We start from the raw sequence: 15,606 nt of genomic DNA, 5'->3' as shown, positions 1-15,606 counted from the left end.
CCGTGCCTGTCTCATCTTGTTATGGAACTCCTGTATGTACATGTGGAATAAATTCGGTCATTTTCCACTGTTATTCTGTCTTTTCGTATTTAGATTATTAGTCCAGCCAGAAGAATTTGGAAAGGTAGGAGGAAATTTTATTTTTCCTCACCCACAATACATAATGCTGTGTATTTTCAGAATTAATGCTTGCCAAATACTCAGCTCTACATTTGCTGAAAAATAAGCATTGATGAATTTTAACATATTATTAAAAGATGCATTGGCAGAGATGGATAGATGCCTACCTGTGATGAACCAGTACTTTGGTGGTCCCCAATAAACCATCCTGCCTAGCAACCATGCCTTTGTGTAATCTCTTCCCACTTTGACTCTGGACTTGGCCATGTGATTATCTTTGGCCAGTGGGACCATGATACACATGATGTAAGTGGAAGCTTAATAAGCACTTGCACATTGGCACTTGTTCTCTTGGAATTCTCTCCTTCTTAGAATGTAAAGGAGAACTGAGGTCTCCGCCAACAAGCCCTAGCTGAGCTCCAGCCAGGGGCCGACATCACTCCTACTGGCTCTAGGAGTGAGGCCATTTCAGATCACTTGGCCATTCCAGTGCCCCAGCATACACCACACGAAACAGAAGAACCATTTGATCAACCCACAGAATCATGAGAAATAATATATTATATTGTTCTTCTTTTAAGCCATTAAGTATTAAGTTTGTTTTACAGAAACACACGAATCCAATATATAGTCTCTCGTTTTTCCTATTAGCAGAATCCAGATTTTATTTGGTGTGTAATGTACCCAGCTCAGAATCTATATTTCCCTGCCTTTCTTTCAGATGGGGGTGGCCATGTTACATAGTTTTAAGATGTCGAGCGGAGCTTTCAGAAAATCTCCCTAAGAGGGGCAGACCGCGTTGGCTGTCCACTCTTCCCCTTCTTCCTACCTGGAACGCAGAATTGATGCTGTAGGCGAGCAAGCTTTTTTCTAACAATGAGAGAAAAGTCCAGAGAATCACAAAGACCTCACACCTTACAACCTTGAGCCACTAATCTAAAACAAGCAACTTTTCAAAATACGAGGGAAACAAGCCCCTTTTTGTTAAAGCCACTATTGTCTTGTAATAGCCACTGTTATCACTATAACAGGCAGCTGATCCTGATGCCGATAATCTTTCAATCACGACATTTATTAGCATGGAAGCTGCACAGCGTAGTCATACTCAACCCATGCTGCACATTAGAATAGGAATCTCTGTGGGTGGGGATGAGTTTTCTTATATTTTGGTTTCCATAACACACTGCTTCCTAAGATTTTAGCAGAATAGTATGCCTCACATTTTCAGGAGCAAAGCTTGCGAGGCAATAAGGCTTTGCAAAGCCACAGAATAGTGCTAAAGAACTAGAAGGCAACAGGAAGTCATTTGCTATCTGCTTTTGGTGACCCTTTGTGTATATATGTCTCTAGGCCATTTCTCCAAATAGATTGGAAGCTCCTTGAAGGTCAAGAACATCTCATATTTCCTATTTGTATGTGTGTTCATAGCTGTACTATACATATGAGATGATAAAGTTTCCATGTAAGACTTAGCAAATAGTATCCTAGAAATATTTAAACTATAGCCTATGACATTTTTAACAACAATTGAATTGATTTCAATATATACCACTATTTTATCTCCCCCCAGATTCTATGAATATTTTATGCTTCTCCATATTAATTATAATTATTGATATTATTTATTTATCTCGTAGTCTGTGCCAGGAAGTATTGCATATGCTTCATATGTAGTAATTATTTAATCTCCAAAATAACTCCAGAGGCAAGTACTCAATCAGTCCCATTTTTCAGATGAAGAAACTGAGGCCTAGAGAGATTAAGCGATCTGTTCAAAATTGCACAACGAGTAAGTGGAGAAACCACTTTTCACTTTTGCTCCATGTTTAAAAACAAAGAAAGAGTTCAATCATGACTGCTGCCCAGTAGCCGACAGCTGCTTCGGGCTGGAGAAGTCTGTTCTCTAGGCCACACTGGGAGGACTCCTGCCTGGTTACAGCTGCTCTGTTCTTACTGGTCTTCTGCAGAACTGGCCTTACACACGCTATTCTAAACTTTCTCCAAAATGCCCCTCTAACCTCAAATCAAGCATGCAAATAAGAATGCCTAGGCTTGGAGCAGAAAGCAGTGTGGTCAGAGAGGGAGAAGGAACACACTGAGTGTTCACATAATTTATATTTCTTAATATGAGTGTGTCATGTTGGATGTGAATGGAGAGTCCTCTTAAGGCAGATAGTTTAAATTAAAATGTTTTAAAATACTTCCCAGAAGCCCGCAAAGCAAATATGAGACCCACTCAGACTTCTACCCCCTTCTCTTTGTCCCTGGCTCCTGGGGCTTTGGGTGGCACATTTCCCAGACCAACTCAGTGCCAATTTAGTCTTCTGGTTCCCTCAAAGGGCCTCTTAGATTCCCTTCCCTGTTACATAATTCTACAGGACAAGTTCCCCTCTGGTTGGCCAATAGTCACCTTGATATACTTAGCACCAGAACCCTGCCCTCCTCCCTTTTATTGGTCTATTATTGTGCAGTCGATTTGTCTTCTTGGCATTTGTGTTTTAAGGGTTCTAGGAATCCATGGGAGGAAGTCATCATGGCCTCTTTTCCTGTTTCTGCTGGCTTCTGAGGACCTTCTCTGTCCCACTCCAGCTCTGTTGAAGGAATTTTTCCACAGTGATCTTTCTGGCTCCTCAATTCTGTCCTTCTCCTCATTTCTAACATGTCATAGAAAGTAAGAAACACGCAGTGTCTTAATTTTCTTGTTCTGAAACTCAAGCAGGAAACCTAGAACAATAAATTACAAGTCTGTCTTTGAAAGAGAAGGCAAAGGAAGAATGATAACTCCACCTTAGAAGAACCTCCCTCCTGAATATGAGAAACCTGCTCAAGGGCATATTTGGATAGTTGAAGAATTTGTATTAAGGCAAAATAAACAAAGGACTTGTGGAATTTTGTTAAATATCTTCACAGTGCAGTCATATATCTTGAGCACTAACAGTCTGCTGTGGAAAAACGTCTCTCAAAAATGTGTTCACTCACATAGTCGAAAGACCAATTTTGAAAACAACAAGCAGCCTACTTCACATAGTCTACTAAGAATTTTAAAGAGAGTGACAAAAATGGAAATGTGAAAATGAATGACAGAAGCTAAATGGCTACAAAAATCTTTGAAAAACATAAACAAGAAGCCATAACAGATGCAAAATAACTCATCAGCAAAAGTAGCACACTGGTTTACTATGGGTGCACTATGCGGATAGGAGAAAAACACAAAATATCTTACAGGAAGAAGTTGATCTTAGTGAAGAAGACAAAAAACTCAGAGCTCAGGTTTAATGTCATAACAGAAAACAAATGTACCAGGCCAACAAAAACAGTGGCTTGGTTTAGAATCACTCTATCAAGAAATCATTCTGGAACCACTGTTCCAAGGGCCCTTGCAAGAACCACCCCACCCTCTTCACCTAATCTCACTTGGCTTGCAATGCTAAATCAAGAACCAGATGCTCCAGGCACGTCAGCCAATAAAGTGCGGCCCCACTCCATGAGGATCTAGGGAGAGGGTATAAAAAACTGATGCCTTGGTCCCACACCAGACCACTCTAATAAGTTTCCTAGAGTATGGAGCCAAGGCAGTACCTGGTGGTTTTTAAAGGCAGGCGACTTTAATGGGTGGCCAATATTACAACCCACTGCAGAGGTTGGAAGAAAAGCTGCTCCTGGCGCTCTCGTGAATTTACGTGCCAAGTTATTGCTTCTGACTGTGGAGCTTTGTGAAAGCCCCTTCTCTTGGCCTTTTGACAATAACTAACTGCCCTCTGGGTGTTTGTAGGTTCCTCGTGGTACCCTCTCCACTGCCTTGATGGGAGAATATTTTCTGGAGAATAATTTCTGACATGTGTAGCAGAACAACCAACTTGACGGCATGATGGCTATTCAGATTGTCTTACAAAAAAAAAAAGTCCCTTCCATGAAAGGAGAGGCTACCAAGATGGAGCTTTCAGTGTTTGTTGCCTATTCTTAGGTGGTGACACCTGGGTTCTAGTCCTCTCCTATCCAGTCCTCTGCCAGAAGTGTGAGAACTAATGAAATCCACAGAGGTCGCCTGAAGGTGATATGGAGCAGTGGGGAAGAGGGCCACTCTGGAGCTGGGCATCTCATGCTTTGCTTCTTGGCCCCACCCTTTCTGGTTCTATGATTTGGGCAAGTCGCTGGATCCATTGGAAACTTGGTTTCTGCATCTGTGAAAACAGGATAATGCTGTCCAAGTTACTGTGAGGATTAAGATAAACTACATCTACGAAATCCTCAGTCCATATTAGCTCTTAAGGAGACAGGGGTGCACAGCAGTTAAGAGCGAAAGCTCTAGAGCCAGACTGCCCTAATTTGAACTCCAACACTACTATTGCCTAGCTGTGTGACTTTGGGCAATTTACTTAATCTCTCTGTGCCCCAGTGCCCTCACGTGTACAAAGGGGATAACAATGGTATTTGTAGGGTTGATGTAAGATTAAATGACCTACTATTAGGGTGGCCTGACATCTCAGTTTGCTCAGGACAGGTCTAGTTTATTCCTTTTCTCCTAGTATCTTGACTGGTTTAAAATTTCACTGCCCCGTTTCACTCTCAAAAGTGTCAACAGTGTCCCAGATTGGATAATTGAGTATATGGCCACGTAGTTAATGTATATATTGTTTAGGAAAGTGCATGGTATGGAGTAGATGCTAAATGTGTGTTAGATGCTAATACTAGCATCTATAGCAGTTCTATGCAATAGAATTATATTAGCATCTATAGTATTTCTATTCAATAGAATTATAATGTAAGCCAGATACCAATTTTTAATTTTCTAGTTAACCACATTTTAAAAGGTAAAAATAAATAACTGAAATTAGTGTCAATAATACATTTAACCTAATATAGTAACATACCCCAAATATTAACATTTCAATATATAATCAATATAAAAATTAGTGAGACATTTTTCATTTTTTTTCCTCCCAAGTCTTTGAAATCTGGTGTCTACTTGCATTTATTGCACATTTTAATTTGGAACAGTGACATTTCAAGTGCACAGTAGCCTGGTGGACTAGTGACATTGTAGGTGCTCACAGGTGGCTAACGGCTACCACACTGGACGGCAAAGTTCTGCAGACTTTACATTCCTCCTATGGCATGATGGGCCAATCTTAGGACCTTCTTGTGTCTATAATGTCAAGGTTGAGATGCTTGGCTTCTCTGCCATACTCCTCCAAGTAGGGCTCCGATGCAGAGCTTTTGACTGTATCATTGCCAAGTGTCTTAGCCTCACCTCCTGAGAAGTTGTTCAAGGTCACTGAGAAGGAAAATATAGTAACCTACCCTTGGAAAAACCTCTGCTGGCAAGTGGAACACTGTGGGCCTATCAGTGATTACAGGGTACTTTATTACTATGGTTTTATTAAATTATGAAAAGCAAGGCTAAAGTTATTTTATTAATTTCCCCCATGTCACAGTTTCCTCCTATTTGAAAGTATTCCCAAGAAAATACAAAAAGTGATTTTTCTATGACTATTTGGGCTTTTTTTCCTGTAGATTATCTCCCTCCAAATTTCTTACTATATATTAGTTCCATTCTCTGGATTGGGTCCAATAATGCCACATTCCTCTAAATCATGCTGTCTTTAACTAGACCCAGAAGAGCAGTCAGACCCTGACCAAACACCAAATAAAGTGGAGGGTTACTCTTGGCTCTGGTGTGACATCAATCTCTATTTCCTCCTTTAGAGATTGTTTCTTGTGATTCCCAAAATTCTTAGCTTTGGTTACTCAGACTTAAGAAGTACCTAATCTAGGGAGATCGTTAAGAGATGGGAAAAGAAAAGAAGGGATGTGATATCATTTAATTTCAAAAATGAAAACTTGACCCTACCCATTAATGAATTTCATTTATAGATACTGCTAAGTTCTGGATGGCAACTTTCTTAGGAGTTTAGGATCTGATTGGTATGGCAAGACTGATCTGCTAGAACAATTAGAGAACAATGCTTTGCTGTAAAGTGTAGAAGCTTCATTGCATGTGAAGTCTCTTCAATCTAATAAAATGGGCTTAGGATGTTAGAGCTGAAACATTCTTAGAGGCCATGTAAGTCAATGTTCTCTTTTACTGATGAGGTAAGTAGGACCAGGAAAGCCTCAAACATTTGGTGAAGTTCACATGGCAAGTTAGTTAAAGAGAAGAGTCGGGAGACCTGGTCCAATCGCTCTTATTACCCTTAGTACTACATATCGCACCACAGTTACCTCCAGTTTTGGGTAATTGCTCTGATGAAATACAACATGCTGTTCATCTCCCAAAAGTTTTACCAACTTTACGCAGATTAGATGATCATTTTATCTTTGTTTTCTTCTTTCCAACCCTTCTACCTGGGCCTGGTAGGCTGTGTTCTGCACATCCTGAATCCAGTTAACATTTCTAAAGGCTGTGTTCTGTACATCCTGAATCCAGTTAACACCTCTAAAAGGCCTGGGCAAAACAAAACTATGAGAAGACACTGGTTCAATCCTATACTTGACCACCAATCCCCCAGCAGGTGGCAGAAATTCAGTTGTGGTCTGAGTTTGGGGGTGGAGGGATGGGATCTGGAAAAAGATCTTGGCACATCAGACTAAATGTAAGAGTCCTTCCCTCTTTAATCCTTCACCCAGAGTTTGGCCTGCTGATGTTAGAGGGTGGGATTATAAACTAAGGAGAAGAAGCACATAAACCACCTACAGGAGCCACATGGCTGACGTAGGCAGGGAGGCTCATAGGCAGGTGGCTGGGACAGGGCCTCACAGTGTAAAAGAGGGGAAAAAAGAGCTTCTATGAACAAAAGGCTGATGACCTTGCCTTACACAATTATTGTTTAATGTTAGATATTTTAACTCCTTCAGCTACAGAATATGCACATATTAGCTTTCCAGGGCAGCCTGGTATATACTCTATATCGTGCTCCAAATCCCACCCTCCCCTCCGGCCCTGCTAGAATGAAGAGATCGACCTGCTAAAAGCAGAACAGAAATCTCGCAAGTGGCAGTATAGTTCCCTCTTAGGTCCTCCATAATATGAACTGCAATGGAAAACTGTATTGTGGAAATTGCCAGCATAACCCAGAAGGAAGTTTGCCAGTTCACATTCCTTCTAGGGCTGATTTTGTTTGAAAAGGATAAAGGACAGGAAGAAGAGTATACACCCTGTTTTAAACTGGCTATTCATCAGTTCTCTTAGGAATCTCCAACGTATGATTTAGGAAGTGAAGACCATGTAGCTAGTTACATAGCTTTTGCTTCCTATTTGACAAGTCACCTGTTGAAGCTAAGACTGGCTGTTCCCTTGGCTGGTGGTGGGGGCAGGGGCAGTGGAGGCTGTAGAGGATGAGGGTAGGTATAGGATTACGGATAAAGTCTGCTGTGTAGATGACAAGATCTGGCTAAGACGTTATAAACTGAACTCTTGTCAGTGAGAATTTCACTTTTGTGGGATCTTTTTAAAAATTCAACTGATTTAGAATTGATCCCACCAAAAAGGACTCATACCACTTACTTATTCTCGAAAGCTTCCTGTCCCACAGAAAGGATGTAGCGGAGACAGGAGAGGCTTTAGTGAATAAGGACTTTCTAAGTCCTAGCTAGTTGGCAGGAGGAGAATGAGTGGAAAAACCGTCCCAAATTAAATAAGCAGGTGGAGAGCTTTGAAATCCTTGGAATTAAAGGAAGAATCCATCATGATTCAAACGCCGGTCTCAGCAGTCTGGGGAAGGGAGAGAAGCTGCAGGGGACCTGGGGAGGAAGGCGGCCGGCCCCCTTGGCACCCGAGGCACTGCTTCGAGGGCGCTCCTCATTCGCGCCTTCGAGTTCAGGCTGTAGGTTTCTCTCAACTCCAGAGCAGAGCAACGCTTTACGCTGGTAGTTTTCTGGTGCCACCTGATGAGTGTAGGAAACAGTCATTCCAACCCATTGGTTCAGTTCAGACACTATGACCACATTCTAGTTTACTTTCTATTCAATCATTTTGGAAAATGTAACCGATTTGATTCTGGTCAGAAGGCATTTGGACCACCACGACTTTGGAAGCTGACCAGAAATGAATACTATTCGGGAACTCAGTCGTCCTAAACCTGGGGAGCATCGGTCGTTTCCTAAGTTCAGGTGATGATGATGATGATGATGATGATGATGATGACGGTGGTGGTGAATCAGATCCGCGAGGAAGGGTCCCATGATCCGTTCAAAACGGAAAGCAAGCCAAGGCCGCTCGGGGCGCGCGGGCCAGGGGATGCGGCCGCTGCCCGGCCAGGAGCACCTCCCGCAGGTCCGGGCCGCGGCGCCGGGCCGGGTCACCTGACTCGCGGAATTTGGGGCCGCGCGGGGTGGAAGGGGAGGGGAATGGTTAGCACCTCCCTTCCCGCTCCCGCGGGATCCGGGTCGACCAGGGCCGGCGCCGGGCGGCCACGTGGTGGTGCTGCCGCTGCCCCCGCCCCGCCAGCCCAGCCCCGGAGTCTCGGCGCCCACTGACCCCCGCGGCCGGGGAGGAGGAGGGACCGAGGCGCAGGAAGCCGAGCAGGAAGCCAGCCCGGCGGCCGCGTTTTCCTGGGGAAGCGGCAAGAGGGGCGGTGCAGCCAGCGGGGCCCGGGAGCCGCCGCCGCCGCCTGGATGGGGTGAGTGCGCAGCGCCGAGAGTTGGGAGGCTCCCCGGAGCGGGGTCCCCGCCTTTGTGTCTGGGGCTCGCGCGGCAGCAGGAGTCGGGGATGGCGCGCGGGACGGAGCAGCTTAGCCCGGTGGCAGCGAGGATCCCACCACCACTCTCTTGTCTCTCGCCGGCCCCAACTGTCTGCAGAGGGCAGATGTGGGGACAGAGGAACAGGAGGAGGGTGGGGATCAGAGTGCAGAGGGAGGACAGAGCCGTGTTAGGAGAGGGGTGCACGGCAAGGGCCGGGGCTTGCTGCGGAGGGAGCGCGGTGGGAATGAATGACCGTGCCCGGCAGGGCGCTCTGGGTGCGCCCTGGAGGCAGCACCCTGTCCCACCTGCCTGGCCCGCTGCCCTGGGTCTCCGCTCGGGTGCTCGACCCGCCTCGGCGCTGAACTTGGAGGAGCTGAGGAGGAAGGCGCGAGCGGGAGACTCCGGACGGCTCGGGAGACCGAGGGTCCGCTATTGTTCCTTTTCTGGCTCCGGGAGCCCTTCGGCTTGCCCAAGGCTGCAGGCGAGGCACTCCGGGCCGGAGCTGGCCACCCGCTGCCCGCTCCCCGTCCTTGTCCTTTTCCCGCCGCAGCTCTGAGGAGGGTCGGGAGGAGGGATGCTCGAGTTCAGACAGTCTCGGGGCAGCTGGGGCTTCAGGAGGAGGGAGGTTGTGGAGCCGTGAGAGGGACGCCTGCCTCCGTCGACCCCGACCTCTGCCCAGGAGGGTGGGTCCCCTTCCTAACCCCGCTTCCCTTCGCTGCCGGCGTGGGCAGGTTCGTGTCCGGGATTTAGCGTTTGCAGTTTGTAGGGTTCATCTGCCATCTCCTGGCTCACGCTCTCCCTTGCGTTTGGACCTCGCACCTCCCTTTTGTGGAGTGTGTGTGGGGGTTAGGGGGGAGGCTCAGACTATGGAGAGGTAGCGGACGGGTCAGATGAAGCCCCGCGTAAAATGAAACAGTTACCAGTGACCTCCCCGGGTCTGGGGTCTGTAAATCCAGGCTTGTGTTTCTTCGAGGGGCTCAGCTTAGCGCTACTTTATTTTCCAATGATGGCTGGGGTAGATCTGCGGACTCAAGGCCTCTCGTGGCTTCCCTTGGCCTCAGGTTCACAGGTGATATGGATGGACCTCCTTCATCCTGAGATGAAGGAATCATTGCCAGCTCTCTGGAGAGCGTGATCTCAAGACTGTAAGGGCTTGGCAGAGGGAGGAGCTGGTTTTGTCCACCAGGGCTCAGCGGAAGCTCTTAGCGAGGACACAGTCCCACCTGCTTGAGGTTTGAACAAAGTTTAGGAAGAGGGAGGGCATCACAGGGAAGCTGGATTTTGATGCCCCTGTCCCCAGCCTGCAGGGCCCTATTTGCAAGTGTGGCTGGGAGAGTTTTGTTACTGATGGGTGTAATCTGATCATCTTTTCTTAATGATGCCTAACCAGTGTCATATTTTTTTACTTGGGCTTGTAAGGTAGTTTTTATGTGAGGAATTTATTCAGTTCTTATAATTTCTAACCGGTGCTTGCATAACATGAATTGGGAGAGGTGGTCTCATGGTGGGCTGTTGGGGATTTTTTCATTTCCATTCATCGAGATGCTTCAATAATTAATTTATTGTATCATTTACAGTAGATTTGTTTTATGGCTTTTGGGGGCTGGTTGGTGGTGGTTATAACTCTGTTGAATATTACTCCTACTTTTAGTAATTATCTGTGAAATTGAATAAAATTTCTTCTTAGTACTATTATTATTATCTGTGAAATTGAATACAAAGAATGGTTGCTCGGCCCTGGAGATTCCATGGGGGCATGACATAGTGTCCCTGCCCATTAGCAGTCTACCTGACAATGAAATTCTGTGTCCAGACTGCCACTTCTCAAAGCATATTTGAGGCAGGTACACCTAGAATCTCCCACATTTTAAAGGGGAAGAAACTGAGGTTCGGTGGTTAAGGGCAACTGGGCTTTGGAGTTAATAGAAAGTAATGAAAGACTTTTGTCTCTCCTTTCCTTCCTTTCAAAATAAGTATGAAATATTTCAAATATACACAAAATGAGAATGTAATAAGTCTTCCATTTTTCCACCATCTATGTTTGAGAATTGCTAATCTTTTCATATTTGCTTCATATCCCCCCATAAAAATAAATTGCAACCGAAATATTTTATCCATCCCTCCTCCTCTGTCTCCGTCCTCAGGGACCTACTAATGTGAAGTTAGTATACAAAGTTTCCAAACAAGTTTTGGTGCTTTTGGATATTACCTATTCACGAATTAGGAGCCTTGTGTTTAACATTTTACATAAATGGCATAATTCTGTATACATATGACTTGCATTTTTAAATTTATCATTATATTTTGAGGTACATGTAGGTCTTACATTAGCTGCTACAGAGAATTCCAGTGTATGACTAAATTATAGTATACTCATTCCCTCACCAAGAGAAAATTAGTGTGTCTAGTTTTTCACTATTATATGTTTTCTGCTGAGGACAGTTGATCTGTTTCTACTTTTTACTATAATAAATAGTGCTACAATAAACATCTGAGACATGTTTCCTTGGGCACAAGTTTCTCTACAATTACTGCCTGAGTAGTGGGGTCTAGGTAATGCTACACTTATTATTTCTTCCATTCCTCAACAAATATTTAGGATGTACAAAGGGTTCTTTTGGTTATTTGTTGAGTGAAAAATAAAATTAATCAATTTTTAGCTCTAAGAGTGTTGTTAGTTGACTGGATTCTTTTGTTGCTTTTTATTTTTTATTTTCGTTTATTTATTTTTTAATAAGAAAAGCACATCTTAACTATAAAGTTGGAGCAGGAGACAAAACTGTGCTGCTGAGTTCCGGATACTTGTGCCGACGCCTTTTCTCGGCCAGTCACTGGCAGTGTCACCTTGGATGACTCACTTGGCCTTTTCTTCCTCCTTATTTTTTTCTTGGTGAGATTAAAGTGTTTGAGTAAGCATTTACAAAGGCATGTCCCTGCTCTAAGAGTTTGAAAATGTGGCTGTGTTAATGACATTTTGCCCCTAATGGTAACCCCTTAATCTGGAAGCAATTTAAAGCATTTAAATACTTTGGCTTCTCATACTCCTTTAAATTTTCAGACACATTCCTGCCTCACAGCTATTGCATTTACTGTTCCCACTCAATGGAACACTCTTCCCAGATATACATATGGCTGTACCTTTTGACCCCTCAGGTCTTTATTGACACGTCACCTTCTCAGCAGACCTTTCCAGTGCACTCTGCTCTTCTCTGCTTTATTTTTGTCCATGGCACTAATTACCTTCCAACTTGCCATATAGGTCCATTTATATTAGTAGGCCATCTTTTTGTACTAGAATATATAAGCTCCATGAAGACAGGAGTTTTGTCTCTTTTGTTTACTGCCTAGACCAATGTTGAAATATAGGTCTTGAATGCTTGGGTAATGAATAAATGAACGAATGAATATAATACTTTTTGTTGTGGTTTTCGACTTAGAATTTCTTTTAGCACATATTAGATATTGTAAAAATGGTGCTGATTTTTCCACAGCTATAATTGAGTGCCCCAGGTATCATATTTACAGGTTCTGTCATGATAAAAACCATAATGTCTTATAAAGAAAGCAAGCACTCTGCTTAAATTCACGTGATTTATCCTTCAGAACACTTTTCTTCAGATTTTTTTTTTCTGCCAACATATGTCTAAACCTGAATTCAAAGGAAAATATAAGTAACACGATGCTCGGAAGTACACCCACCATTCCTTTTCTTGATAACTTAGCTTTCCAACATTTTAAATAAGGAAGGTACAGAAAGAGATCCTGACTCTCCCTTCCAGACGGCATCTGTGCAGACAGACCGGTGACGGTCTCAAGCAATGCCAACCACACTGGATTTCTAGGACTAGAAAGTGTGTTTCTCTGAATTGCTGCAGGGGAAATACTCATCATTGCTTTGACTTTGTGCATCCATCCGTAAGTATTTTTTTGTTTTTTTGTTTTGTTGTTTTTTTGTGGTGGGGTGGGGGTGGTGGTGAAGATGGTGGAAATGATGACCTTAACCTGAAGAACCAGGAGCAACCAGTACATAGCAGGGCACCTAGAAATACACTAAGAATGGTCACATTGTAAAATCCTTAACTCATGGTACTAAAAACATTCAAGAATGTTACAGGGTTGGGTGTTCTTTTGCTGGAAGCCAACTGAATGTTCTCTACCTCGTATGATGAATATAGGAGTTGACAAAACAAAGCTAAATATATCGATGGCCTCTTGGGTATATTTGAAATGGGTGATAGGGAAAAGGAGTCTTGATTTTTTTTTACTATTAACTATTTATATAGATGTATGATACTGATGGTATCCTTTAAAAAAATCTCTAGTGTACTCAAGTACGAACATTGTATTCTTTGTAATAAAATGATATTGAAAGAAATCAGTTTATTATGGATCCAGAAGGGGTTAGTTAACCTTCAAGCTGAAAACCATAAGCATGGAATTATATGATTATAATTGAAATATTACATGATTCAAAGAAATTACTTCCCTTTGGTTTATCACTACCCATGAGCTGAAAAGTACAGGTGGTTTAATAAAAGTTAGAGAAAGAACATGAATCAATCAATTTCCCAAGTCTAGTCATCTACAATGAACAAAAAACTAGTCTAGTCTTTGATACCGGACTCACTTATGGGTATCGGTAAATTTAGTCAATATTTTAATAAGTAACATTACTGACTTAACCATGTGTTTTCAAATAAAACAGTCTTCTACTTGATTAAAGAACATATGTCTCATTTAATTTTATATTCTGGGTCCAGTAGAGCATCTGTCATATTAGGTGATTAAAATTTACTGAACTATACACACCCACCCAGGGGGTCTATACAGTCCCTCATGGCAGTCGTCAGGTACTGAGCTGTCCTAGAATTTAAACAGTAATCAAAAGGCAGAAGAGTGGAGGTAATTTGCAGCAAAATACAGGTTGAAGTTTCAACTTCTCTCTCTTTAGGCAAGTGACTTTGCTTCTCCAAGCCTCAGTTTTCTTCCCTATAGTTAAGAAACAGCTTTCCTCTCGGCCCCCCTTCATAGAAGTCTGCATTGTGACCTGACTGCTTCACCATCTAACCTTACTTGTGATCCAGCCCAGTTCCTTCTGTAGTAAATGATGTTCACTGGAAATATAGTGTCTTGCCATATAAATTCCATGTGCCTTAAGAGGACTCTCCATTCGCATCCAACATGACACACTCATATTAAGAAATATAAATTATGTGAACACTCAGTGTGTTCCTTCTCCCTCTCTGACCACACTGCTTTCTGCTCCAAGCCTAGGCATTCTTACTTGCATGCTTGACTCGAGGTTAGAGGGGCATTTTGGAGAAAGTTTAGAATAGCGTGTGTAAGGCCAGTTCTGCAGAAGACCAGTAAGAACAGAGCAGCTGTAACCAGGCAGGAGTCCTCCCAGTGTGGCCTACAGAACAGTCTTCTCCAGCCCGACGCAGTTGTCAGCTACTGGGCAGTGGGAAACCTTTGGGAGTTCTTCATTCGTTCATCTCTCTTCTAAACAAACAGAATCCAATTGTGAGAAACAGTTGTAGTCCAAGAAGTTTACTATACAGTAGAAGAAAATACATGGATTCTTTTTTCTTTGATGATTTTTTTCTTAAACTGACATTTTGTGAACAACAAAGTTTATTATGAAGTAACCTAACATAAGCAATTCTTCCTCTACAGTTATCGGTTTCCCCCACCATCATTTACTATATTATTTTTTCTTAAATCTCACCTCAGTTTTCTTTTCTCTATTAGGTATTGCAATTGGTGAGAACAAAATCAGTCTGCATTTTTTTTTTACTTTACAATTTCTAGATGAATTCAGTTTGCTTAATCGAGAAATGTTTCCTTTTTCTTTAAAAAGAGCTAAATAACGCTAACATTAACAGCCACAGCAGCATCTGCCTCTTCTCACGTTTACCACACCTGTGCAGTTCCTTTTGCTGGCTGGAGGGATAGGAACTCAGCCAGAAAGGAACCTCTGGCTGAGTTCACCAGTGGGAATCAAAAGCCCAGCGGCTTCCCTTTGCTTTAAGGCGGCACAGAGTAAAGTGTCTTCCCTCCAACAGGAGTCTATTTTACAAACCAGGGTAGGCCATCCAGCAGTACTTCCTAAGTATATTTCAGACATAGATGGACACTCGTGCAAATCTGATGCAGGTTTTGGACTTTTTTTTCCTAGGGGGAAATTCACTTATATACAATGATGCTATGCGTTCATAATCTTTGTTAGTTTCTAGAGGTTCATGGAACTCTCTGCGCTGAGCCCACTTATGATCCTCTTTAGAGTCCCTAGGTTAAGAACCCAAGATCTATTGAATGTATCTAAAAATTTGTTGCATGTATCCTCTTAAGGATCAAGGGTATAATTAGAAGGGGTCTATTTCCTATTATGCGTCATGGTCCTCAGACCCGATAACCTGTCATACATAAGTGAAAAGTAATAGTTGTGAGTTTTATATCCTCGATTGGAAAACCAGTCACTGGTTGCTATGCCAACCAGTTTACATACCAGTGACCATTTTTTAGGAGCTATTTCAATTGGATGCAATGAAATGCTATTTAGAAGCAATAAAAAGTGGATCTGTAGTATAGTTAGTTATTTCACAGAGATCTGATACATTCCAAGGATAGGTCTTGAGTTTCTCACGACGAAGGTGACATATTTCTTGGTGTAGCATTGGGCCTACAGTGTCTTCTGATTTCCAGCTGGCAGGAGTTTCCTAGCTTCACTGTTGCAGGAGGGAATTGAGATGTCCTTGGGCCCCACCTGACAACACTCCTAAGCTCACAGAGTAGATCTGTGACTGC

General features: G+C 43.1%; 2 protein-coding genes across 6 annotated transcripts in view; one reads left to right on the top strand and one right to left on the bottom strand.

The window, feature by feature from the left end:
* Positions 1-663: 663 nt before the first annotated feature.
* On the bottom strand, positions 664-9,579 carry LOC120586102 (translation initiation factor IF-2-like). Its single transcript, XM_039842526.1, has 4 exons — positions 9,501-9,579; positions 9,269-9,408; positions 7,625-9,228; positions 664-4,301 (listed from the first exon to the last, which is right to left on the bottom strand). The coding sequence occupies exons 1-3, from the start codon at positions 9,577-9,579 to the stop codon at positions 8,080-8,082; spliced, it is 1,368 nt and encodes a 455-aa protein (XP_039698460.1). The 3' UTR covers positions 664-4,301; positions 7,625-8,079.
* The window catches only part of RAI14 (retinoic acid induced 14), a 128,591-nt gene continuing 121,184 nt past the window's right edge, over positions 8,200-15,606 (top strand). For 2 of the 5 annotated variants that reach the window (XM_039842699.1, XM_039842698.1), the window contains exon 1: positions 8,200-8,219. The gene's annotated coding sequence lies outside the window, so the exon portion shown is untranslated. Of the gene's footprint in view, positions 8,220-8,595; positions 8,739-15,606 lie in introns of those variants that run through there. The other 3 variants (XM_039842701.1, XM_039842703.1, XM_039842702.1) reach the window with 3 other exon arrangements.

Source organism: Pteropus medius, unplaced genomic scaffold, assembly GCF_902729225.1.
Source record: "Pteropus medius unplaced genomic scaffold, Ma_sr-lr_union100, whole genome shotgun sequence".
NCBI lineage: Eukaryota > Metazoa > Chordata > Mammalia > Chiroptera > Pteropodidae > Pteropus > Pteropus medius.
Note: the sequence above shows the minus strand (reverse complement) of the source record. Positions and strands in the feature narration are given on the sequence as shown.

What these genes read in the sequence shown, in the direction of transcription:
- LOC120586102 (XM_039842526.1), bottom strand. Translation starts at nt 9,579, where the DNA reads ATGGCAGATGAACCCTACAAACTGCAAACGCTAAATCCCGGACACGAA. An exon ending in CGGCAGCGAAGGGAAGCGGG is followed by an intron (nt 9,409 to 9,500) that starts GTTAGGAAGGGG and finishes CTCCTCCTGAAG; the next exon opens with CCCCAGCTGCCCCGAGACTG. An exon ending in TGCCTCGCCTGCAGCCTTGG is followed by an intron (nt 9,229 to 9,268) that starts GCAAGCCGAAGG and finishes AAGGAACAATAG; the next exon opens with CGGACCCTCGGTCTCCCGAG.